The sequence below is a fragment of the Lithobates pipiens genome, unplaced genomic scaffold (assembly GCF_037356315.1).
Source record: "Lithobates pipiens isolate NorthernLeopardFrog02 unplaced genomic scaffold, aLitPip1_a1.2 Scaffold_22, whole genome shotgun sequence".
In the NCBI taxonomy this organism is placed as follows: Eukaryota; Metazoa; Chordata; class Amphibia; order Anura; family Ranidae; genus Lithobates; species Lithobates pipiens.
In genome coordinates this window covers 348,968,327-348,996,071 of record NW_027507784.1, presented here as the reverse complement: position 1 = coordinate 348,996,071, position 27,745 = coordinate 348,968,327, and the positions used below count along the sequence as shown (strand labels likewise).

At 48.2% G+C, this 27,745-nt stretch overlaps 1 protein-coding gene across 1 annotated transcript; it reads left to right on the top strand.

The window, feature by feature from the left end:
- Positions 1–671: 671 nt before the first annotated feature.
- LOC143925149 (putative E3 ubiquitin-protein ligase DTX3) lies at positions 672–20,946 on the top strand. The gene is made up of 4 exons (XM_077449766.1): positions 672–1,969; positions 15,925–16,394; positions 19,235–19,452; positions 20,587–20,946. Exons 1-4 carry the CDS (start codon positions 1,627–1,629, stop codon positions 20,654–20,656), a joined length of 1,101 nt encoding a protein of 366 aa, XP_077305892.1. The 5' UTR covers positions 672–1,626; the 3' UTR covers positions 20,657–20,946.
- The last annotated feature ends 6,799 nt before the right edge of the window (positions 20,947–27,745 follow it).

Here is a 27,745-nt window from a genome sequence, read left to right as displayed (position 1 = left end):
ATATCCCCCTTATGTATTTATACATGGTGATCATATCCCCCCTTATGTATTTATACATGGTGATCATATCCCCCCTTATGTATTTATACATGGTGATCATATCCCCCCTTATGTATTTATACTCGGAGATCATATCCCCCTTATGTATTTATACATGGAGATCATATCCCCCCTTATGTATTTATACATGGAGATCATATCCCCCCTTATGTATTTATACATGGTGATCATATCCCCCCTTATATATTTATACATGGTGATCATATCCCCCCTTATGTATTTATACTCGGAGATCATATCCCCCTTATGTATTTATACATGGAGATAATATCCCCCCTATTCTCCTCTTCTCAGTAGAGAATACATTCAGTTCCTCATTGCTGAGCTCCTCCATGCCTCTTATCAGTTTGGTTGCTCTTCTCTGCACTCCCCTCCCCCCCTATAATAGCAGAAGTTGTACTTTGGGATGTTTGTTACGTAAATATTTTGAAACTCTTAGAAACAAATTATCAAACACATTGTATTACTTTATATACATTGTTCAGTGACACGCAGAGATCACCAGAGGAGGATTCAGGGGGTCTGTATACCCTGGAGGGTAATAATCAGGGGGACTCTGTGATTGTAAGGTGGGGGTGGGGGTGGGGTCACTCTCTCGGGTGATGTGGGTGTGGAGGAAGTTCAGATGACTTGAAGGAGGAATTTACTTTCTGTTTCTATTCTTATTCTCAAACCTCTCCCTTTATTGGAAATAAAAAGAAAAGCAACACATACAAGGAGGGCAGCCTGGCACAGAGAGGATAGAGAGGAGGGCAGCCTGGCACAGAGAGGAGGACAGCCTGGCACAGAGAGGATAGAGAGGAGGGCAGCCTGGCACAGAGAGGATAGAGAGGAGGACAGCCTGACACAGAGAGGAGAGAGAGGAGGACAGCCTGGCACAGAGAGGATAGAGAGGAGGACAGCCTGGCACAGAGAGGATAGAGAGGAGGACAGCCTGGCACAGAGAGGACAGCCTGGCACAGAGAGTATAGAGAGGAAGGCAGCCTGGCACAGAGAGGAGGACAGCCTGGCACAGAGAGTATAGAGAGGAGGGCAGACTAGCACAGAGAGGATAGAGAGGAGGGCAGCCTGGCACAGAAAGGATAGAGAGGAGGGAAGCCTGGCACAGAGAGGAGAGAGAGGAGGACAGCCTGGCACAGAGAGGAGGACAGCCTGGCACAGAGAGGAGGACAGCCTGGCACAGAGAGTATAGAGAGGAGGGCAGACTAGCACAGAGAGGATAGAGAGCAGGGCAGCCTGGCACAGAGAGGAGAGAGAGGAGGACAGCCTGGCACAGAGAGGATAGAGAGGAGGGCAGCCTGGCACAGAGAGGATAGAGAGGAGGGCAGCCTGGCACAGAGAGTATAGAGAGGAAGGCAGCATGGCACAGAGAGGATAGAGAGGAGGGCAGCCTGGCAAAGAGAGGATAGAGAGGAGGGCAGCCTGGCACAGAGAGGATAGAGAGGAGGACAGCCTGGCACAGAGAGGATAGAGAGGAGGGCAGCCTGGTACTGCAAGAGACAGGTACTTGGTGTAGCAGAGGAGACAGTTCTAGAAATAGCAGGGGGGATTTTTAAAGCAGATCTAATGTTTAGAAAGATAACCAAAGTTAGGGATAGGCAGACAGCGGGGGGGGGGGGGGGGGGGCAGAGGGATGGGCAGGCAGTGGGGGGGCAGAGGGATGGACAGTCGGGTATATTGGGTTCTCCAGGATATGATATTGGGGGGGAGGGATATTCTGATCAGGAGGAAGAGGAGAAATTGATGGAAAGGGGACACCCCATCCTGGTGAGAACTTTACCTTCAGAGAAAAATTTGGCGCTAAAACTGCTGAAATATTTTGGATCCAATTCTAAGTCTGGCGGAGGAGAGTGCGATGTGACCAGGGTGGATGGACAGACATACTGCGCCATCTTCCACAATCAGGATGGTGAGTCCCATTATCTGCCCAGAAGATGCCAACACTGACCAACATAAATGACCTGGCATAGCGTATAGACCAGAGAAGTAACCAGTTAGATGTTGGCTTTGATGTCAACACACATAAAAGTGCCTTCAACTTCAACATGCTTTTTTGATGTGTTCTTGATGCTTCGGTGGTGCCCTGATGATGCTTTTTTGATGCTTCGGTGATGCTTTTTTTTAAAGCTTTAATGAAGCTTGGCAGATCCCCTGTGTGTCTGTGTGTGATGATTTCTCTTACCTGCAATTTCCCCAACACAAAGCGAAGCTAAAGCTGAATTCAAGCCTCTCCAAAAGCTGTAGGTGCTTCAAGTGAGCTTTGATCATAGACTTCTATGGAGGCTTTGAGGATGCTTTGAAGCACCACTAATGCAACATGCAGTATCATTTTTGAAGTGAAGCAAAGCAGATGTAAGGTGTAAACTGGACTGTAAGCTAACCATTTTATTTAGTGACAGGAGCTTTGACTGGCATTCAGAGAGAATTAAAAAAAGCGTGCCCGAAGCCTTGTTTTGAAGCAAGTGTAAATGAGCCCTTACGTTAGCATTTGTATGGAAGGATTGAAAGCTGGAATCTGATTGGTTGTTCTGGAATCCAGGTAATACAATGGTGGTACTGGTCAACGCTGTATCCTGGCCTAAGCCTATGGCAGCACTTTGCAGGGGGGCAGCATGGAAAGGGTCCCTGCCGGTGTCCTATCATATACAGTCCCCCATCGGATAGTGTCCGCTGTGTACTGCGCATGTGCAGTACACATCACACACAGATTCCGAAAATAGCCGAAGATGAACGGCGCCTGCGCTGTGAGTCCAGGTTCTAGCCCCACCATCCAAGTGCACACAGAGTTGGAATATAAAAGAGCTGAGCGTAGCGAGGCCGAGCCTGAAGCGTGGCAAGCGAAGCGAAGGGCCCTCTAATTTTCCCAGCCCTATGTCCGCTTGGATGGTGGGGCTACCACCTCCACTCACGCACAGGCGCCGTTCAGCTTCTGAGATTTTCCGAAGCTTCTTCTGCTCCATATTGCGCAAGCGCTGCGCATGCACAGTACGGGGCGGACACTATATGATGGCCGGACTGAATATGCCAGGACCACCGGCTTGCTCTACACTCTTAGTGTAGCACCAGTCTTATGGGCTGAGAGGCAAACAAGTCTAGCACCCCCATAAAGCGTCCGCACTGCTCCTGGTATGTGGGCGGCCGGCATTCTGCAACTGCGGGGGGGGGGGGGGGTCGCCACATATAATTGTGACTGGACCACAAAACTTCTTCACTGTGATGTATGTTTTCTTTCTTTTTTTTTTTTTTTTTTTACAAAAGGTGAACTTTATTCATGTTCAGTGCATACAGGTCAGTGTACAGTACATAGCCAATTAGAGCAAATTATCAATACATATATATCTGCAGAATACACAGTTGCATATAATGTTCATAGTCAATAAGTGTATATTTGGAACTGGAGTTCGTATATCTTGAATTGTTCAGCATAGCATGAAGGGGAAGTAAAAGGGGAGGGGGAGGGGAGAGGGAACACCAGGAAAGGAGAGGGAGAATGGACCGGATTTAAGAAGAGAGGGAGGGGAGACAGAGAGGGGGGGGGGGAGACAGAGAGGGGGGACATACTCCACTAGTTCCGGGTTCCTGATCCATGCCACTGAATTATGAATCTGCATCTGGGTCAGGGGGAGACAACTCCAGTGGCAAGGATCCCCAAGAGTCTATCCAGGAGGACCATATCTTGTCGGATTTATTCGGGCAATTTCTATTGACATATGTTATTTTGTACAGCGGTAAAACAGCATTCAAAGTGTTCCTCCAGGTGGTGATGGTGGGCGGGAGCCCGGACCTCCATTTCAACAAATCCTCTCTTCGGGCATAGTAGGCGGCATACGCCACGAACAGTTTCTGATATTTCCCAACAGTGGGGTCGCCTATCACATTTAAAAGCAAGATTTCTGGCTTCAGTGGGAGGGAGATTTCAGCTGTCTGATTGACATCTGCCAGGACCTGTTCCCAGAATCCTTGCAGTGCGGGACATGACCAGGTCATGTGTAAGAAGGAGGCTTCCTCGCCCCGACATCTAGCGCAGTTGGGGGACCTGTCCCTGTAAATGGCTGCCAGTCTCTGCGGTGTATAATAAGCCCGGTGCAAGAATTTCAGCTGTATGAAACGGTCCCTAGCCGAGATCAAGGTGGAGACATATGAGGAGACACAGGACTCCCAGTCTTCCTCCTCAAGGGATGGTATGTCCCTTTTCCACTTAGTGTATATTTTAGATTAGTGGGTAGAGAGGCTGACAAGTGGAAATAGATGGTGGACAGAGGAGCCATTAGGACCTTAGTGGTTAGCAATTTCTCAACTGGATCCGACTCAAGGATGACCCCACCAGGAAATTGATGTTGAAAGGCATGCCTCGCCTGTAAGAACCGGAAGAGCATCCAGGTTGGCAGGGTGTATTTAGTTTTGAGTTCTGGGAATGTGCTCAGTCTGCCCTCTGTTATCAAATGCTTTAAGCCCACTATTCCTCTATTAGCCCATATTTGTGGATCCGGGATACCACGGAAGTGAGAAAGATTAGGGTTGACCAACAGAGGCACGTGAGGAGAGACAGTGGGATGGGGTACGTGGGGGTACGTGGGGTTCGGTATATTGCCCTAGCTCGGCTCCAGACCATAATAGTTGTGTGCATCAGGTTAGTTAAGTTGGGGTGGGCTCTAACACCACGGAATACTAAGTTGCTAAGCGCAGCGTATGACCCCAGAATTGCAGCCTCCAGGATCACCGCCGGGTTTTCCTTTGGCTGCGAAAACCACCAACGGGTAGTCACTAGTACACTAGTATGGCCGCCCAGTAGTAGTAGTGGAAGTTGGGAAGGGCGAGCCCGTCCTGTCCCACAGATAATTGCAGGGTGGACAGTGCCAGTCTTGGCACCTTGCCTAGCCATATAAAGGAGGAGACTATGGACTTTAATTTATTAAAATAGGACGTTGGGATCACAATTGGGCTATTTCTGAATAGATAAAGGAACTTTGGTAGGAAAACCAATTTACCGTATTTATCGGCGTATAACACACACTTTTTTCCCCTTAAAATCGGGGGAAAATCATGGGTGCGTGTTATACGCTGATCCCCCCGCCGATCTGCCGATTTGCACTGTCTGTGGAGCGCCGCCGACATTTACCGAGCTGAGCCGAGTGTACTGTGTACTCGGCTCCACTCTGTCACACCCCGTCCCGCCTCCTAGCCTTTACGTCCCGCCATTGGCCCGGTGTTGTGTCCATCACAGGAGCCAGGACAAGGGGCGGGACGGGGGCGTTGCTGCGAGCAGAGCCGAGTAGCCGAGTACCCTCGGCTCGGCTCGGTCTATGTCGGCGGCGGGAGGAGCCGAAGATCTCGGCGACGGGAGGAGCTGAAGATCTCGATGGCGGCGGCGGGAGGAGCTGAAGATCTGGACGGTGGTGGCTGGAGGAGCCGAAGATCTCGGCGGCGGCGGCGGTAAATTTAAAAGTAACCATGCTGCAATTGTGGGAAAGGATGCAGGGGGACAGTCAAAGGTTTCTAGGGGTACAGTGGAAGGCTGCAGGGGGACAGTGTAGGGCTGCAGGGGGACAGTGTAGGGCTGCAGGGGGACAGTGTAGGGCTGCAGGAGAACAGTGTAGGGCTGCAGGGGGACAGTGTAGGGCTGCAGGGGGACAGTGTAGGGCTGCAGGGGGACAGTGGAAGGCTACATTGATGGGCATTTAAAATGTAAGGTTTTTTCCTTAAACTTCCCTCCTAAAAGTTTTTTTCCTTAAACTTCCCTCCTAAACTTGGGGTGCGTGTTATACGCCGATAAATACGGTAATAAGACTTACTCTACCCACTGGGGTTAGGGGTCAACGACTTCCAATCTGTGCATCTTTTTGAGAAATTTACCAATAGGGGATTTAGGTTAAACTCCATATACCTGGCTGTTGGCCCACCCATACATATCCTATAAGTACTTAAAGTTATCTACCCAAACCAGTGGATTCTGCATAGGTGGCCTAGATCTGTTAGGGTTTAGGGGGTAGATTAATGGCTTCTCCCAACTGACCTTGACACCTGAGTATGTTCCAAATTCGTTGACTATCTGCAGGGCCTCTGGGAGTGAGGAGGAGACATCGTCCAGGTATAGGATAGTATCATCTGCATACAAGGACATTTTCTCCTCCACCACTCCCACCTGGATTCCCAGGACCATGGATGCTTCGTGAATTTGAGGTCAAGGGCTCCACTGCCAGTGCAAAAAGCCCTGGCGAGAGTGGGCACCCTTGTTTGGGTACCCCTTCCCAATGGGAAGGCCTGTGAAAGGGAATTGTTGGTCCGTATTCGGGGCACTAGGGAAGGCATACATCATGCACAGCCATTGGATAAACGCGGGTCCAAATCTAAATTTCCTGAGGACAGCCCAGAGGTATCCTCATTCAACCAAGTCAAAGGCTTTCTCGGCGTCCAGGAACACCACCACCCCAAGGCTATCCTCGGGAGCCCTATCCATGTGTGTCAGCAGTCTCCGTATATTAATATCTGTCCCCCTGCCTGGCATGAACCCGGACTGGTCCGGGTGTACAAGAGCTGTGATTACTGTGTTTAGGCGGCCTGCCAATACTGTAGCCAGTATTTTCAAGTCCACATCCAGGAGCGATATGGACCGATATGAATAAAACAGTTCAGGATTCCTGCCAGGCTTAGGGAGGACCACGATTACCGCCTCTGACATAGACGTAGGTAAAACACCACTCTCAAGTGCCTGCATCAAGACCTCTCGAAAAATGGGGAGGAAATCGTCCATGTATTGCTTATAGAACTCCGCCGGGTACCCATCCGGGCCCGGTGTTTTCCCACTCTGCAGTGATTTGACCGCTATTTGGATCTCTTTTAGGGTCAGGGGACTATCCAGATTTTCCCTGGCGACGTCAGTAAGACACGGTAAGTCTACCCGATCCAGATAGTCACATAGTTCCTGATCTGTATACTGGGCTCTAGGGCTATAAAGATCCTGATAATAAGAAGCAAACTGGGCATTCAATTTGAGAGGAGTCGGTGAAGATTTCCCCACTGGGTGACTGGATTCTTGATATGGACACCGGGGAGGAATGCTCCCGGGATAACCATGCCAGCAATCTGCCACTCAGCTCGCCCTGCTCAAAAATCCTCTGGCTCTGGTGTAGCAAGCATATCTTTGTAGCAGAGGCACGGATAAGATTGACGTCTCTTAGGGCTTCTCTAAACTGTGAGTACGTCTGAGGGGAGCGATCCCTGATATATGTAGATTGCAAGGATTTGGCCCTGGCTTCAACCCTCTGCAGGTCCCTACGAGCTTCCTTACGGACATTCCCAATGTGGGTCTGAAAAAGCCCCCTCATGCAGATCTTAAATGCATCTCAGGATTCCGAGACAGGGACATTTCTGTCTCGCGTATTCCAGAAGGTACCTATGTCAGCCTTACCTGGGATGTCTGTCCTTGAGTCAGAGAGCCAGAACCTAGAGAGGCGACCACAGACCACAGACACAGACCACAGACTGGGCAGGATATTTCAAGCGTCAGGGAGACCGGGGCATGGTCGGAGACCCCTCTAGGCAGGATAGTTATGTCCTTCACTCTGGAAAGGACGGTCCCCCCACAATATACCAGGTCTCTACTGGAAAACATTTTGTACAATGCTGAGTGGCAGGTAAATGCTTTCAGTCGAGGGTGTCCCGCCAGCGCCAGACGTCAGGGAAGTTAAATACCTCTGCCCAGGCCTTCAATTCAGTGGCAGAGCCGGATGACTGGGTTAGTCTGTCCATTGTAGGGTCCGGGACCATGTTGAAAGCCCCCAGCAGCAGGACATTATCCGTGGCATGCTGTGTGATTTTAGTTACAATCTGATACAGAAAGGATATTGAGGCCGGCGGGGGAACATACAACCCCACTATCACTACCTCTAAAGTCATGACGTTTGCGTGGATAATAACAAAGCGCCCGCCCGGGTCCACCTCTAATGCTAAAAGTTGAAAGGGCAGAGACTTACGTATAAGAATACTTACTCCCCTTGCGAGATTTGAGTAAGTCGAGTGGTCGGAGTGGCCTACCCAAGTTCTCTGCAAGCTCATGGTTCTACCCCCAGTTAGGTGTGTCTCCTGGAGGATACAAACATAAGAGGAGTGTTTTTGCAAAAACTGGAACACCAGTGATCTCTTAATCTTAGAATTCAGACCCCTGGTGTTCCAGGATACAATTTTACAGTTAGACATTAAACACTTCATACCATTCTGCAGGGTTAAGGGACATCTTTGGGAGTCTCCGAGCTCCCGCCATACCACCAATTCGCACCACCTGTACTATAACCTCTGTGTAAGACATGAAGATGTTAGGACATACAGCAAACTGACTCATATAAGCAATAATTTGAGTGTACAAAACAAAAACCACAACTCCCCCCCACACCCAACCCCACCACCCCCCACCCAAACTGAAGGGGGCCTTACTCCCGAAACAGAAAGGGCCAACAGGCCCCTATGGGGGTGCGTTGTACAAGAAGGCTCCGGAGTCCCGTCCTCTGAAACACAGTACATGGATGGGGTATTGGAGTCCGGCAATCTATTCAAAGAGATCTCCCAGCCTGGGCTGGGGGTAATAGGCTTAGGTTACAAACATAACTGGGAAGGTCCGAAGACAACTCGCCAACAGGGTAATACCTTCACCTCCGTCTTGTAACTCCAGAGGATGGGAAATTCTGTAAAATGTGTAGACCCATAAAGGAGTAGTGCACGCTTGATCAGGTTCTATGTGCCGGAGGGGGGAGGGCGGCCGGGGGGGGGGGGGGGGGTGATCACAGCCATCGCAGAAGCAAGGCCAGCTGTTATGGCACCAAGCCTCAGTCAGCATGCCCTCTACCTCTCTGTATCCCTCATTGCACCGGAGGGACATGAAAGGAGGGAGGGAAAGGAGACCTCATATCAAGACCCCCGCCAGGAAACTTACACAGGGAAAGCTGTGAACCAACCAGTCCATGCAGAGGGTGCCATCAGGGTGCTGGCTTGAAGGTTGATCGGGCATTCCAGGTTACCCTTTTGCCGTGTACACACGATCAGATTGTCCGGCGTACTTAGTCTGCCGAAACGCATTTCAGCGGACAATTCGATCGTGTGTGGGCTTCAGCGGACTTTTCCAGCGTGAAGTCCGGCGGACTAAGAAAGCATTTTTGCACTCCAATCTTCCCGTCAGACTTGGGTTTCAGCGGACAATACGTTCGTCAGTATGCTAGTACGGCAGACTAAAGCCTCATACACACGATAGGACTTTGTACAAACTTTCCCTTGGATTTTTGTAAAAAGGGCGTCAGCTGAGAACTTGTATTGCATACACACAGCAGGACTTTTTCAGCCAACTTTCACCAAATCATGTGGTTTTTCTGCTCTTTACCGCCACCTTTGGTCAACTTCTGTATTGTTGTCTGATCTTTTGCATTGGTTCTGAGCATGCGTGTTTGTACTTTGTACAAAAGTCCTATGGTTTTCTGTACACACAATCAGACTTTGCTCCGTCGGACTTTTGTTGCCAGAAAGTTTGTCCGTTCACACAGCCAACAAAAGTCAGATGAAAACCAAAATAGTTTGTCCGATGGAGCGTACACATGGTCAGATGTTGCTCCAAAACAGCTAATTTGCATGTTTGTTGTCAAAAAGTCTGATCGTGTGTATGGGCCTTAAGAATGACGCATGCTCAAAGCAAGTACGAAAAAGTAAGCTATTGGCTACTGGCTTTTTCTAGTCCCGTCGTACGTGCTGTACGTCATCGCGCAAGCGAACGTCGGACTTTCTGTGTATCCGTGTGTGGCCAAGTCCGTTCGGTAGAAAATCCGCCAGACTATCCGCCGGATTGTATGTCGGACTAAGTACGCCAGACAATTCGATCGTGTGTACGCGGCATTTGGTGCAGGCAGGTATTTAAGACATTTCCATAAGGCAGTCTGGGCAGCAATAAAGTGAGAGCAAGTGGGTATTTCAATGTCTGCGTATCGTTTCAATCCAGGATAAGGTCTCCGCAGGTGATGTAAAAAATTGTGTGGACTCCCCATCTTCCACCCGCAGCTGAGCCGGAGAAAGCATGCTATATTTAAGCCCTTTAGGCCAAAGTTTGGCGCAGACTGCATCAAATGACTTGCGTTGGCGCTGTGTTTCCATGGTATAATCTGGGAATATCATTAGCCTCGCATTTTCCAAATTTAAGCTCCTGGAGTGCCCTGGCCCCCCTCAGCACCATATCTCTGTCTTTATAATGTAGGAGCTTAAACATAAAGGTGCGGAGGGAATAGCCCGGCGGCCCACGAGTAGCTGGCATGCGGTGAGCCCGCTCAATGGTAAAGAAGGGGGAGAAGTGTGGCAGCAGCCCTTTAAGAAGGAGTTCTGTAAAGGCAGTGGGATCGTTACCTTCTGACCCCTCCGGGAGGCCGGCGACCCGCAGATTATTGCGCCGATGCCGGTTCTCTGCGTCTTCAGCAGGTTCTCCAGGGCCCTCACCCTGGCCTTCAGGGTGTGTAGATCACCGGTGTGGTCCGCACTGTGTCCTCTGTTGCCCACACCTGCTGCTCCACCTCTGCCACACGGCCGCGGAAGGAATCCAGGTCACAGCGGATAAAGTCCACATTGGTCTGCAAGTGGTCTATTTTATCCATTAATGCAGCCTGACCTGTTGCAATAGTCTGCAGGGCTGTAGCAAGTTCCGGGTCCATCGCAGGAGGTGAACCCGCGGCATCCGTCTGGGACGCCATGTGAGCCTGGCCTCTGATTTTGGCCCTGTCCTCATTATGTAATATACAGAACATGGCAATCCTCATTATATTATATACAGAACACGGCGGTCCTCATTATATTATATACAGAACACGGCAGTCCTCATTATATTATATACAGAACACGGCGGTCCTCATTATATTATATACAGAACACGCGATCCTCACTATGTAATATACAGAACACGGCGGTCCCCATTATGTAATATGCAGAACACAGCGGTCCTCATTATATTATATACAGAACGCGGCGGTCCTCATTATGTAATATACAGAACACGGCGGTCCTCATCATGTAATATGCATAACATGGTGGTCCTCATTATGTAATATACAGAACACGGCGGTCCTCATTATGTAATATACAGAACACGGCGGTCCTCATTATGTAATATACAGAACACGGCGGTCCTCATTATGTAATATGCAGAACACGGCGGTCCTCACTATGTAATATACAGAACACGGAGGTCCTCGTTATGCAATATACAGAATACGGTGGTCCTCACTATGTAATATACAGAACACAGCGGTCCTCATTATGTAATATACAGAACACGGCGGTCCTCATTATGTAATATGCAGAACACGGCGGTCCTCACTATGTAATATACAGAACACGGAGGTCCTCGTTATGCAATATACAGAATACGGTGGTCCTCACTATGTAACATACAGAACACGGTGGTCCTCATTATGCAATATACAGAACACAGCAGTACTCATTTATGATATACAGAACACGGTGGTCCTCATTATGTATGTAGCGCCGGCTCCTGAAGAGAACACACTATGTGTTTTTCTCTATTTAAAGTTCCTAGAACCGCAGTTGGGTTTTGGGTTTAATTATACCAAATTATGGTTTCAGTACCAGTCTAGCTGGATTGCACTGAGTTCTGCTTGACCACAGGTGGCGCTGTCATCTCTGGCAAGTGTGAGAACGCAGTTTAGCTAGGCGCATTGAGTGCCACTTTTCAGCCCAGTGGGAGTGTCATCTTGCTGTGCATTCTGGGAAAGGGTACTGACATCACGTGCTTCTGGGTTGCGGTCCAGAAGATCTTTCTGTCTGTTTGGTCCTGGTCCTCCTGACCAGCCCCCATGGCTCTCATGGCCTGGGGTGCGGATCCAAAAAAGAAAAGATATATCCCTGAGGTGGGGTTTTTTACAGCATATATTACCTGTGAATGCTAGTAATTGTGTATAATAAATGCCGACATAAAGCAGATGATAAATAATATAAATGTTTTATTAACCACTTGCTTACAGGGCACTTAAACACCTTCCTGCCCAGACCAATTTTCAGCTTTCGGTGCTCTCACAATTTGAATGACAATTACTCAGTCATGCAACACTGTACCCAAATGAATTTTTTGTCCTTTTTTTCCCACAAATAGAGCTTTCTTTTGGTGGTATTTGATCACCTCTGGGGTTTTTATTTTTTGCGCTATAAATGAAAAAAGACCGAAAATTTTGAAAAAAAACGCATATTTCTTTGTTTCTGTGACAGAATTATGCAAATTATTAATTTTTCTTCATAAATTTTGGTCACAATTTATACTGCTACATGTCTTTGGTAAAAATAACCCAAATTAGTGGATATTATTTGGTCTTTGTGAAAGTTAGAGAATCTACAAACTGTGGTGCGAATCGCACAAAATTGATCACATCTGATGTACTGGTGGCCTATCTCGCTTCTTGTGACCCGAACAAGCCAGGAAAGTACAAATACCCCCCAAATGACCCCTTTTTGGAAAGTAGACATTCCAAGGTATTTAGTAAGAGGTATAGTGAGCTTTTTGATGTTGTCATTTTTTTCCCACAATTCTTTGCAAAATTAAGATTTTTCATTTTTTTTTTTCTCCACAAAATTGTCATTGTAATAGGTTATTTCTCTCACGTGGCATGTGTATACCACAAATGACACCCCCCAAAAAATTCTGCTACTCCTCGTGAGTATTACAATACCACATGTGTGGGACTTTTTCACAGCCTGGCCACATAGAGAGGCCCAACATGCAGGTAGCGCCATCACGTGTTCTAGGAACATAAATTACATATCTAACTTGTTGACTATTTATTACACTTTTGAAGCACCAGGACAATGACACGTGACACTGATGACAGATGGCACTGATACGTGGCAATGATGACAGGTGGCACTGATGACAGATGGCACTAATATGTGGCACTGATGACAGATGGCACTAATATGTGGCACTGATGACGCGTGGCACTAATACGTGGCACTGATGACACGTGGCACTAATACGTGGCACTGATGACACGTGGCACTGAAACGTGGCACCGATGACAGATGGCACTAATACGTGGCACTAATATGTGCCACCGATGACAGATGGCACTAATACATGGCACCGATGACGCGTGACACTGATGACAGATGGCACTGATAAGTGGCATTGATGACACGTGACACTGACAACAGATGGCACGTGACACTGACAGGTGGCACTGATGACAAATGGCACTGATACGTGGCACTGATGACAGATGGCACTATGTGGCACTGACGGCAGGTGGCACTGACGGCAGGTGGCACTGACGGCAGGTGGCACTGGGGGCAGGTGGCACTGGGGGCAGGTGGCACTGACGGCAGGTGGCACTGGGGTGGATGGCACTGGGGGCAGGTAGCACTGGGGTGGATGGCACTGGGGGCAGGTAGCACTGGGGTGGATGGCACTGGGGGCAGGTAGCACTGGGGTGGATGGCACTAGGGGCAGGTAGCACTGGGGTGGATGGCACTAGGGGCAGGTAGCACTGGGGTGGATGGCACTGGGGGCAGGTAGCACTGGGGTGGATGGCACTGGGGGCAGGTAGCACTGGGGTGGATGGCACTGGGGCAGATGGCACTGCTGGGGGCGGATGGCACTGCTTGGGGCGGATGGCACTGCTGGGGGCGGATGGCACTTTTTATTTCATTTTTTTTATTTATTTTTTTTCCACAATCAGAACGGCTGCCGCTGCAGCCGTTCATCTCTCCCCTCTCGCACTGTCTGTGCGAGGAAGGAGAGCGGCGCTGCGAGATGATCTCATATGTTTACATATGAGATCATCTCCCATTGGATACGCCGATCACGCTGTAAACGGCCGCTGTGATTGGCCGTTTACAGCGATCTGTGTTTGCCTGTCCCCGGGGGACACGGCGAACACAGAACTTCCGCGATGCGCGCCCGCGGCGGCGCGCATTGCGGAAGTAAACATCAGGCCGTCCAGGGACGACCGCCCGAACGAACGCGCCTGCTCTACGGCCGTCATTCGGCTATAGGGCGGGCGCGAGGAGGTTAATAAAAAAGAGGATTAAACAGGCAACACAGTGGTCAAGGACTAAGCTCCACTTTGTAGATAAAAATGTATAGTATTACATATGCATACAAAATTTATGACACTTGAACCTTATTGTAGCTATAATTGCAATAAAGGATGGATAATATGGACCCTTTACGCGTTTCGACCCTCTTGGGGGTCTTCTTCAGAAGGTTTTTATCTATTATGAAAAGGAAGACAAACATAAATATATATCCATACATAATATACTGTAATATACTAGAGATAGTCTGCTGTAAGCAGAGTATACATCAAACATTGCATAGTTACATGGTTAGTGAGCAATTAATATACATCGCAAATAAATACCTATATAATCCACGTGGGAAATCCTCTTTAGAACATGAAGTCCACCACTTCTCCCATATCCTTCAAAGATGTGCCCAGACCTCTATGGCTAGAATACCAATGAAGGGAGCGGGGAAACGGAGTCCGACAAGTAAATGGCTTGCAAGGGATCACACCCCTGTAACCACCTCCAATATAAAGTATAGTGGAGGAAGGTATAGGTGTAGGTAGACAGGGGTCAAGGGGAGGGCAACCTATAATAAAATAAAAAAGAAAAGAGAAAAATATAGAGTATATGTATATAGGAGAATCCCTATTACAGGGATACGCCCTCTATATAAAGAGACAGAAAGTGCACCCGAATAAGAAGGGGTATGTGAATACGAAGTGAAACGTACTGATAAAAAGTGAGGTGCTAACAGTGAGTAAAACAATAGACAAAAAAGGGATGTAAGGACCCATAGGTGTGAATACACCAGAAAAAAACACAATGGCAGACTGCAACACCTCGTGAAGGAAAGGAAAATGAAAATGAGTGAAAGAATGGGATGGGGTGCGGATCCATCCAATTCCGAGTCTCGGGGCTGGCTTGTCCGAGGCAAAGTACCTGGAGGGAGGATTTGGAGGTGGTCCGGTGCCGTCTCATCTGTGGAGAGGCCTAGCAACTGAGGAAGCAACCAGGGGAGGACTCTTCAGGAGAAGGCCACGCAGAGGTTGGCTTCTCAGAAAGAGCCTGGAGACTTAGTTGAAAGACCCCAAGTGAATCTACACTCATACGGTATTGCCGGACCGATTGTGAGATACTGGTACCGAATGAGGGCTCTCTAAATTTGTCTACATTCTTCAGTTTACTACAAGTGTTTTACAACAAGTCAGTGGCAGAGGCTTCGCTTTATCTGAACACTCTATCGGATGCTAGGCCTGGTGAGAGGAGGTCTATCCGGTAGTGGTGAGGATCCAGTTGTGATCGGTAATTCTCTGGATTTCTATAGTGAGAGACTTCCTATCTTGAGTAGTTCCAAGAGTAGCTGAACTTCCTACCTAAACCCTCATTGAGAGACTTGTGCTTTGTCTACTCTTTTTTTGGAAATAAAAACCCCAAAGCGGATCCAGTGTCAGTTTCTACAATTCTTTGGGCCATCTACCTCGGGAAACCCCTAGACATACATGAGGTCAAGAAGGTAACGGTAAGCCCAACAAATCAGCCGCTGCTTCGGGGGTCAGCGCTACATGCAATATACAGAACACTATATACTTCACTATATAATATGAAGCATGATATACTTTATGGAGGTGTCAGGAGTATGTAACATAAAACATACATTGTGACCCCACCCCCGCCCAAAGTGACTCCCGTCACATACATGTACTGATAATTGGCATACAGTGCAGAGATAATGATTTGGAGGTCTATAGAGAAGCGGTCAGTAAGGGGGTTGGTAGGACAGTCTCACCACCTCCCGTCATCTTCACTGATTTTCTTTCCTTCACACAGATCAGAGAAGAGTTCTGGGAAGAGATCATATCATAGAGATCACTGTGCCGGTGACGGTTCATGATATCGGAAGAGGAGATGTTGCCAGGATCCGGCAGTTGTCCGGTGATGAGGAGAGGATGAAGATGTTGCAGCAATTGGCTGTCAGAATTCCCACAATTTCTCGAAGCGGCTCCTCAGCTGCTACACAGAAAGTGGAAGAGCCGGACACATGTCCTATCTGCCAATGTGAGATAGAAGATAAGGTGTTACTGGAGAAGTGTAAGCATGCATACTGTAGGGACTGTCTTAAACGAGCCGCGGCCCATAAACCTGTGTGTGCGATATGTGGAGTCCCATATGGGACAGTAATAGGAGACCAGCCAGACGGCACTATGAATGTGAACACAAACAAATGCACCTCCTTACCGGGATATCCTGGATGGGGAACCATAGAGATCTACTATAACATCCCATCGGGCATCCAGAAGGTGAGTGCAGACCTCAGAATTAATGACGGACTTCTCCTGAGATGTCCTGGTGGGGTTGGATTGTCCTGAGATGTCATGGTGGGGTTGGATTGTCCTGGCGGGGTTGGATTCTCCGGAGATGTCATGGTGGGGTTGGATTGTCCTGGCGGGGTTGGATTCTCCGGAGATGTCATGGTGGGGTTGGATTATCATGGTGGGGTTGGATCCTCTTGCGATGTCATGGTGGGGTTGGATTGTCCTGGCGGGGTTGGATTCTCCGGAGATGTCATGGTGGGGTTGGATTGTCATGGTGGGGTTGGATCCTCTTGCGATGTCATGGTGGGGTTGGATTGTCATGGTGGGGTTGGATCCTCTTGCGATGTCATGGTGGGGTTGGATTGTCATGGTGGGGTTGGATCCTCTTGCGATGTCATGGTGGGGTTGGATTGTCCTGGCGGGGTTGGATTCTCCGGAGATGTCATGGTGAGGTTGGTTTGTCATGGTGGGGTTGGATCCTCTTGCGATGTCATGGTGGGGTTGGATTGTCCTGGCGGGGTTGGATTCTCCGGAGATGTCATGGTGGGGTTGGATTGTCATGGTGGGGTTGGATCCTCTTGCGATGTCATGGTGGGGTTGGATTGTCCTGGCGGGGTTGGATTCTCCGGAGATGTCATGGTGGGGTTGGATTGTCCTGGCGGGGTTGGATTCTCCGGAGATGTCATGGTGGGGTTGGATTGTCCTGGTGGGGTTGGATTCTCCGGAGATGTCATGGTGGGGTTGGATTGTCCTGGCGGGGTTGGATTCTCCGGAGATGTCATGGTGGGGTTGGATTGTCCTGGTGGGGTTGGATTCTCCGGAGATGTCATGGTGGGGTTGGATTGTCCTGGTGGGGTTGGATTCTCCGGAGATGTCATGGTGGGGTTGGATTCTCCTGGCGGGGTTGGATTGTCATGGTGGGGTTGGATTCTCCGGAGATGTCATGGTGGGGTTGGATTGTCCTGGCGGGGTTGGATTCTCCGGAGATGTCATGGTGGGGTTGGATTGTCCTGGCGGGGTTGGATTCTCCGGAGATGTCATGGTGGGGTTGGATTGTCCTGGCGGGGTTGGATTCTCCGGAGATGTCATGGTGGGGTTGGATTGTCATGGTGGGGTTGGATCCTCTTGCGATGTCATGGTGGGGTTGGATTGTCATGGTGGGGTTGGATCCTCTTGCGATGTCATGGTGGGGTTGGATTGTCATGGTGGGGTTGGATCCTCTTGCGATGTCATGGTGGGGTTGGATTGTCCTGGCGGGGTTGGATTCTCCGGAGATGTCATGGTGAGGTTGGTTTGTCATGGTGGGGTTGGATCCTCTTGCGATGTCATGGTGGGGTTGGATTGTCCTGGCGGGGTTGGATTCTCCGGAGATGTCATGGTGGGGTTGGATTGTCATGGTGGGGTTGGATCCTCTTGCGATGTCATGGTGGGGTTGGATTGTCCTGGCGGGGTTGGATTCTCCGGAGATGTCATGGTGGGGTTGGATTGTCCTGGCGGGGTTGGATTCTCCGGAGATGTCATGGTGGGGTTGGATTGTCCTGGTGGGGTTGGATTCTCCGGAGATGTCATGGTGGGGTTGGATTGTCCTGGCGGGGTTGGATTCTCCGGAGATGTCATGGTGGGGTTGGATTGTCCTGGTGGGGTTGGATTCTCCGGAGATGTCATGGTGGGGTTGGATTGTCCTGGTGGGGTTGGATTCTCCGGAGATGTCATGGTGGGGTTGGATTCTCCTGGCGGGGTTGGATTCTCCGGAGATGTCATGGTGGGGTTGGATTGTCCTGGCGGGGTTGGATTCTCCGGAGATGTCATGGTGGGGTTGGATTGTCCTGGCGGGGTTGGATTCTCCGGAGATGTCATGGTGGGGTTGGATTGTCCTGGCGGGGTTGGATTCTCCGGAGATGTCATGGTGGGGTTGGATTGTCCTGGCGGGGTTGGATTCTCCGGAGATGTCATGGTGGGGTTGGATTGCCCTGGTGGGGTTGGATTCTCCGGAGATGTCATGGTGGGGTTGGATTGTCCTGGCGGGGTTGGATTCTCCGGAGATGTCATGGCGGGGTTGGATTTCCCTGGTGGGGTTGGATTCTCCGGAGATGTCATGGTGGGGTTGGATTGCCCTGGTGGGGTTGGATTCTCCGGAGATGTCATGGTGGGGTTGGATTGCCCTGGTGGGGTTGGATTCTCCGGAGATGTCATGGTGGGGTTGGATTGTCCTGGTGGGGTTGGATTCTCCGGAGATGTCATGGTGGGGTTGGATTGCCCTGGTGGGGTTGGATTCTCCGGAGATGTCATGGTGGGGTTGGATTGTCCTGGTGGGGTTGGATTCTCCGGAGATGTCATGGTGGGGTTGGATTGTCCTGGCGGGGTTGGATTCTCCGGAGATGTCCTCGGCACTGACAAGGATGGATTCTGTAGAGTTCTAACAATCCTTCATGTTATCCATTCAGGGTAAAGTGAAAGAATCCTTATAACTGCCCCCCGGTAAGTACTTCCCTTTCCTTCACTGTCTGCCTGCAGGAGTTGAAGAAACTTTCAAGCATGGAGGAGCATGTGACCCCCCCTCCCCCATGTGACAGCTGTGGTGCTCTGTGATTGGCCTAGCACTGAGTAGGTCCTCAGTCCTGTGTAAGCTCTGATAAGTTGGAGCTTACACAGGGCTCAGCAGCTGAACATAACAGGGGGGATAGAAGGAAAGGTGGGGGCTGTTCTGTATGGGGGGAGGGGGGGTAGTAAAGTATCCTTGTGGGAAATAAATACAACTACCAATCTAGCTGTGGGTGCAGCACCCCCTCCTCCTGTCTCATGACTCTCATCATCTCATTATCCAGGAGAATCATCCTCGTCCCGGAAGACGTTTCTCAGGTACTTCCCGTACGGCTTATTTACCGGATAACCAGGAGGGGAAAGACGTCCTACGTCTGCTGAGAAGAGCCTTTGATCAGCGACTGATCTTCACCGTGGGAGATTCTCGTACAACCGGCGCCTCCGACACCGTCACCTGGAATGATATCCACCACAAAACCAGTATGACCGGGGGACCACAGGGGTAAGATGAATATATACCATATACAGAGGGGGTGTATGTGTGTTATATACAGAGGGGGTGTATGTATTATATACAGAGGGGGGTGTATGTGTGTTATATACAGAGGGGGGTGTATGTGTGTTATATACAGAGGAGGGTGTATGTGTGTTATATACAGAGGGGGGGGTATGTGTGTTATATACAGAGGAGGGTGTATGTGTGTTATATACAGAGGAGGGTGTATGTGTGTTATATACAGAGGGGGGTGTATGTGTGTTATATACAGAGGGGGGTGTATGTGTGTTATATACAGAGGGGGTGTATGTGTGTTATATACAGAGGGGGGTGTATGTGTGTGTTATATACAGAGGGGGGTGTATGTGTGTGTTATATACAGAGGGGGGTGTATGTGTGTTATATACAGAGGGGGGTGTATGTGTGTTATATACAGAGGGGGGTGTATGTGTGTTATATACAGAGGGGGTGTATGTGTGTTATATACAGAGGGGGGTGTATGTGTGTGTTATATACAGAGGGGGGTGTATGTGTGTGTTATATACAGAGGGGGGTGTATGTGTGTTATATACAGAGGGGGGTGTATGTATTATATACAGAGGGGGGTGTATGTGTGTTATATACAGAGGGGGGGTATGTGTGTTATATACAGAGGAGGGTGTATGTGTGTTATATACAGAGGAGGGTGTATGTGTGTTATATACAGAGGGGGGTGTATGTGTGTTATATACAGAGGGGGGTGTATGTGTGTTATATACAGAGGGGGTGTATGTGTGTTATATACAGAGGGGGGTGTATGTGTGTGTTATATACAGAGGGGGGTGTATGTGTGTGTTATATACAGAGGGGGGTGTATGTGTGTTATATACAGAGGGGGGTGTATGTGTGTTATATACAGAGGGGGGTGTATGTGTGTTATATACAGAGGGGGTGTATGTGTGTTATATACAGAGGGGGGTGTATGTGTGTGTTATATACAGAGGGGGGTGTATGTGTGTGTTATATACAGAGGGGGGTGTATGTGTGTTATATACAGAGGGGGGTGTATGTATTATATACAGAGGGGGTGTATGTGTGTGTATATATATATATATATGCAGAGGAGGTAATTGATGAGTATTGATTCTTTTCCTCTGGTAGTTTCGGTTACCCGGATCCGGATTATCTGACCCGTGTGCGGGATGAGCTGAGAGCGAAGGGAATCGAGTGAATATTCCGGAATCGTCTCTCCCCTCCTCCTCTCTGATGATTGGAGATTGGAGATTGGTGGGCAGAGTCAGATGTGCACTGAGATGATGACGTCTTCCAATCACTTCCTGTTCTGTATTTGGACACATTATATCATCCTCATCATTTATAATCCATTAACAACCATATGTGGGGGAGGGGAGGACAGATCTTCATGGGGGGGGGATCCTCTGATAATCTTGTCCTATAAATGACGGCGATCGTTCTGATGGAGGTGTTAGAAATGTAATAAATCGCTCGTCTAGGAGTCTCTCTGTGTTTGATTTGTTATAAAGTGAAAATTAAAAATTCCAAAACATTTTCCAAAGTAAATGTAAAATATGGGAAGAATTCACACAGATCTGCAGAGGGAATGACATTATATTAGAGGAGGACATGGAGGGGGGGAGGGGGGAGATGGGGGGAGACTGGGGGAGGGGGAGAGATGGGGGGGGATTGGGGGAGGGGAAGAGATGGGGGGGTGGGGAGAGATGGGGGGAGGGGGAGAGATAGGGGGGGAGATGTGGGAGAGATGGGGGGGGAGATTGGGGGAGGGGGGGGGATGGGGGGAGGGGGAGAGGCACTGGAGGGCGACAGTCCAGGATCTCCACCCTGGATACATCTGTCAGGGAAGAACAATATATAAAAGGCAACAGGAGTAGTATTTTTTTTTTGAGAATGGATTTCAGTCTGACCAATGAGGAATCATCTTTGCAGGAATAACATTTCACCGCCTTTCTTCCCATAAGTTTGGATCTTCTCCAGCTGACGTGTGAATTTATTTTCATTTTCTAGGAGAATCATTTTATTCTGATTGTAGATCATTATCAATAAAACGTGTAAAATTCTGCGCTTAATAAAGTAAACAAACCTAAAATACGAAGAAAAGAAAGCAGCAGGTGTTCTATCAGATAATGCAACCAAAGTGACGATCCATTGCGGCCATCTTGGTACACCCGACACTCGTCCGCAGTAAGTCTATGCAGTCAGAAGTCGGCATCTTTTTACACCCACCGAAGTCTGGCATTTCACGCTAATTTGTACCAGGAGACTCCGCTTATATAGTAAAATATTGGATTTGGAAATCCGACAGACTGCTGATCTCACAGGTTTGCTAATCTGACAGAAGACCGCTGCTTTTAAAAATTGAACATCAAAACCGCGTCACGGACTTCCAAATCTTGTATTTCACTATATAAGCGGAGTTTACTGGTAAAAATAAGTGTGAAATGCCAGACTTCGGTGGGTGTAAAAAGATGTCCGCTTGCCGCCTTCTGACTGTAGGCTTATTGCAGACGAGTGCGGGTGTACCAAGATGGCCGCAACAGAACATCGCTTCCATTGCATTATCCGATGGGTAGCGGCTTTCTGATAGAACACCGACACTGATATGGAGGACACACCATAAGAGAGAAATACAGAACCAAAAATGTGAAAATTTGAAAATAAAATGCTTCAATTATATATTTGTGTTTTAATCTATTTTAAATATAAAAATAAATATTTACAGTATCTGACAAAAGTAAGTACACCCCTCAGTGACATTCCTTCTATCTTTTCATGTGACAACACTGAAGAAATGACACTTGTCTACAATGTAAAGTAGTGAGTGTACAGCTTGTATAACAGTGTAAATTTCCTGTCCCCTCAAAATAACTCAACACACAGCCATTAATGTCTAAACCGCTGGCAACAAAAGTCAGGACACCCCTAAGTGAAAATGTCCAAATTTTCCCTCCCTCGGTGTCATGTGACTCGTTAGTGTTACAAGGTCTCAGGTATGAATGGGGAGCAGGTGTGTTACATTGATGGGGGAGGGGGGGGGGGTGAATAGGTCTTCTGTTGCAGAAATCCCAATGCCTCCCTGCTTACCAAATATAGTGACCTACACATGCATAAGAAGTCAAGCATTGCTCAAATGTTAATAAATCAACTAATCCAAATTTCAGAGCCAGAAGGGGCCCCAGTGATTATAATTTATGATGAAATGCGTAGGGAAGAGCCAAGGCATATGACGTAATCACGCAGACCAGCAAACATTGGGATTTCTGTACTGGATGATTTTTTTTTACTTGCAGCAATACTAAATGTACATTATGTGAGCTCATTATTTGCTTTTAGTACAGTTGTTTATAAGTTAGTACTCTATGGCGCTGGTTCTCTTCTATCTGAGGATCTCTCATCACCTCTCTCTATGGTGGGTGGAGAGGAGCTCTCTTGGTTGAGGACAGAGCTGTAATGCTGGTTTAAGTCTGTATTGGACCATTTACGATTGGATTGTCATATGTGCTCTTATAAGTAGATTGTGTGTTTACATACCACAATGTTCAAGTATTTCCCCCCCCCTTTGATGAATGCAAACACCCCCCCCCCCTCCCCACCAAAAAATAAATCAGTCTGGGTGGCAGGGCTGCTGATGGGGGGGACCACCAGTCCTCCTGTAGGGGGCCCCCGGCACACAGAGGGGCCCGAACAGCAAGAGGAATCAGTGTTGTCGATACGAGGAGCAATTACAGAAAGATGCCCTGTGCGTCTCTCTGCAGCAGATAAAAGCTGTTTTTTCTCCCTCCCACCAGCTTTTAGCTGCTGCAGGGAGAGACACAGGGCATTGTTCCTGTAATTGCTTCCCCCTCCCTGTTCTATTATAAAAGGGCTCATTTACACAGGTTCTCTGTTATGTTTGTGTCCGCTAATAATAATTTTAGTGTAGGCTGTATGGGACCCCCCTGTGATTTCTAACGGCAGCCCTGCTGGGTGGGAATTATTAGGCATTCTACACATTGACATTGATAAATATGGAAAACTATTTTTTTTTATTTCAGACATACCATAAAAAATTCAACAAAATGCATCAAACTGCTGCCATCAATTTCACAATCTGATTTTTTTTTTTTCTTAAAATAATGCATTTTAAGAAAATAAGAAACATTTGTTTTCTATTTTCTATTGTACATAAAATTTGGGTTTATGAGATGGAAAGGTCATTGCATTCCGTTTTTATGTAGATTTTACAAAAAGGTCCCGACTGTTTTTGGAATTGGGATTGTACAAAAACTCTCCGCAATGATGCGGAAACGTTTCTGACCCGTTATTTTATTTATTTCAGGTACTTATATATCGCCGTCAGTTTATATATATACACAGGGCCGTCTTTAAGGCAGGGCAAAAGGGGCAGCTGCCCTGGGCCCTGTCATTGTTGTGGGGCCCAAAGCAGCTGCCTCATACTTGCCAACTATCCCAGTTTACATTTCCTTGAGGTTTTAGTCCTGTGCTATGTCCTGATAGCTGCTGCCCAGCTCTGACCTATTGATGTGTACAGATGACTCACCTGCAGACCCTGTGTTTACATGTAGATAACCGGAATTCATATGTAAATAGCATTGACATGCATATGTAATTAGCTGAGGCCAACTGCATTGATATGTAAATAAGGCAGTGATGGCGAACCTTGGCACTCCAGATGTTTTGGAACTACATGATGCTCCACTACAATGCAGAGTGGATGAGCATCATGGGAAATGTAGTTTCAAAACATCCGGGGTGCCAAGGTTCCCCATCACTGAAATAAGGCAACATTCATATGTATATCATGCCCCCCTGCAGTGAGGAGATGATGTGCTGTAACCTATAGCAACCAGTGAACAGTATTACTGTACAGTAATCTCTAGCAGCCAATCAACAAGCAGAAATCATGTGCTGTAACCTCTAGCAACTAATCAGTGAGCCTCAAGGAGTGCTGTAACCTCTAGCAACCAGTCAGTAAGCAGTAATGATATGCTGTAACCTCTGGCAACTAATCGCTGCCTGATCTGATATAGTAAAATGATTTTAAGTCTAGCTGTTATTTATTGTATGTCTCAGAGAAGGTGGACAGTGAAATTGCATGGGGGGAGGGGGGCCCTAAGAAAATTTTTGCCCAGGGCCCAATCAATATTAAAGACGGCCCTGTATATACATTGTAGAGTCACATCAGTCCCCACCTCTAACACTCTAAGGTCCCTAACTCACATTCATATCCCGGGGACAATTTAGACAGAAGCCAATTACCCTCCCAGCATGTCTTTTGGAGTGTGGGAGGAAACCGGAGCACCCGGAGGAAACCCGCACAAGGAGGACATGCAAACTCCAGGCAGGGAGTGCCGTGGTGCTGTGGTTGGAATTCGAACCAGCGACCCTTTTTACTGCTAGGCGAGAGTGCTAACCACCACACACTACAATTATGAACACTCAGCTGACAAAAGGGGGGATGTTCTCAGGAGCAGGGGGCCAGTCTCATCACCCCACGTTCTTTGGGGGGGGGGGGACTGCAAAAGGCTTATTATGGTTTGCTAAAGATTAGACATGTGCAATTCAATAGAGGAAAAAAATAATAATATCTCACAATTTAGATTATGCAGCTCCCATATTTCTACAAATACGAGTGATCGTCCTTTTTTTAAAAGCAGAAATGAATGGACAAAAGGTGAGAACTTTATTGGATACAGGAGATCAGATCAGTGTCACTGGTTTAAATCACCTGTTTTATGGGATGCAGCAATTTGGATGATAGGGAGTCCCGCAGCTAGCATCCACTAGGGGGAGGTAGGCGCAGGGACGGCATGACATGTGCTGGACTGCACAGTCGCCGTTTTAAGGGGAGGTGTGGCCGCTTTAAGGATGTGGGGTGGGCGGAGCCACGGCGGCCATCTCGTGCTAGCAAGGTCAGTGCTAGCAGTTGGAGAGCGGCGGAGGAAGGAATCCCCACCCACCCTCCCTGGTTTTGGTACGGGGGTTTCGGTCTCGGGTGCTCGTGTGTGTCATTGGGGCGGTTCAGGGGGCTTTAAAATGAGGAAGTGAGGTACAGGTAAAAGGCCTGTTGTACCCATCCATGGGATGGGAGTGGTTGTAGGTACGTCCAGGTTACGAGGGTTTAACCTGGAAGGGTTTAAAACGGGTAGGTCACTGCTAGTGATGGGAAGTCCGGATCTTTAAAGTGAATCGGTTCATTTCGAACTGCTCACTGAAATGAACGGATTCAATGAATGGATTCTTCGGTTCACTTGCTGAGTCTACAAGCAAGTGAACTGAAGCTCTGATTCAACCACATTAAATGATTGAAATAAGAAGACTGATTCACACAGGAGGTTGGTAGGTCCTCCTCCAGACATTTACTTTGATTTAGCTCATCGGCGCAGAGCACAAGTCTATTGTTGTCAGATTAGCGCAGTGTCATGAATTTTGGTGACACACAAACAGCTGTGTTAGGCCGGGTTCACACTTGTGCGATGCGGGAACCCTCCGATTCCACTGCGGGTTCCTGCATCGCACCCGACTCGCACGACAGTTTACAACGACACATGCGAACTGCTAGGGAGTGTCATACAATGTTAATGACACCCCCATTTCAGCTTGCATGTCGCACTGCGAAGTGTCAGTTTGGACATGAATCGGATCCCATGGGTGCCATGCAATCTGATTCTGGTGCGGACCAAAAAAAGGGTCCTGTGCGAGTTTAGTCCGAATGCGATACGATTTCAACCATACTATCTGTATGGCTGAAATCGCATTGCACAGACAGCGCCTGTGATTTGCACTGCAGTGCAAATTGCATGCGATTTTGCACAATGCAACAGTGTGAACCGGCCCTGAGCCTAGGTTTCCGCAAATTTGATGGATAGGAATGTTACCTGTGAAGTTGCCCCAGAATGCAGGTCACATGCACACAAACCCCGCTTTTCATTTAGGTTCTGTTTCCACTTGTGCAACTTGTCCTGCGACTTGGGACTGCAAAGTCACATGACAAGAAGTACCCGATGATTTCCAATGAGTACCATTCATATCTGTGCGACTTCAATTCACAGCGACTTCAAAATAGTCCCTGCACTACTTTGGTCCCCATTGTAATGTGACTTGAGGTCCATAAACCTCCAGAATACACAGGCATGGCTTCAAGTCGCGGCAGAATCGTGCAACTTTCTGGCTTTTCAGGCTAACGCAGCCTGAAAGTTGCACAATTCTGCCGCAATTTTGATGCGACTTTAAAGCAATGCCTGTGTATTCCGGAGGTCTATGGAGCTCAAGTGTGACCAAAGTAGTGCAGGGAGGACTTTGAAGTGGCACAGATATGAATAATACTCATTGGAAATCATAGAGTACAAAGTCGCAGGACAAGTCGCACAAGTGGAAATGGAGCCTAAATGAAAAGTGGGTTTTTGTGCATGTGAACTGCATTCTGATGGGCCAACTTCACAGGTAACATTGCCAGCCATCAGATTTTCCCATAGTCTTTACAGCGCATGCGCAGGAATGATGATCAGATTTTACTACCACTACCATGGGCGAAGTACCCCTGGTAGTAAAATCCAATCGTTAGGGCTATTTTCACACTTGTGCGACTTGAAAGTCAAGTGCTTTTGCCATGATTTTTGCCACGACTTGAAGCGATGTCTGTGTAATCTGGAGGTCTCTGCCGCAAGTCGCATCAAAGTCAGACAAAAGTAGTACAAAAACTACTTTGAAGTCGCACAGATATGAACTGAACTGGTTGGAAATCACGGGGTGTGACTTGTCATGTGACTTTGCAGTCTAAAATCGCAGGACAAGTTGCACGAGTGTGAAAGGGCCTCAGGCTGTCCGTACCACCTGATCACTGCTGCTACCTCATTGGTTTAGTGTATTGTTTTACTGGTGGGACTCGCGGTTCTTTCAGTGTACTGTGTTCTAAAAACTGATATGATTCTTTATCTCGGTGTACTGTGCACTCCTGAATCTTGTTTTAAGTTTGTATCCAGTTCCTGAGTGTCGCTGTGTTGTGAGTCAGCTGATTGGTTGCAGGGAGGGGCGGAGCTCTCTCACTCTAGGATCATATTACCACTGCCAGCTCTGCTATGTACTGAGGTCATAGTGAACAGTTTCAAACGAATCATTTCACTCAGATGAATCGATTCAAAAGAACGATCCGTTCATGACCTGGACATCACTAGTCACTGCTACAGTTGGTTATAGCCTCCGAGACAGGGGTTGCCGTCTGGAGGTCAAGAGGTTACAGTTGAAGTTGTTGGCAGTGACCAATTTTATGTTGTGATGCTACATA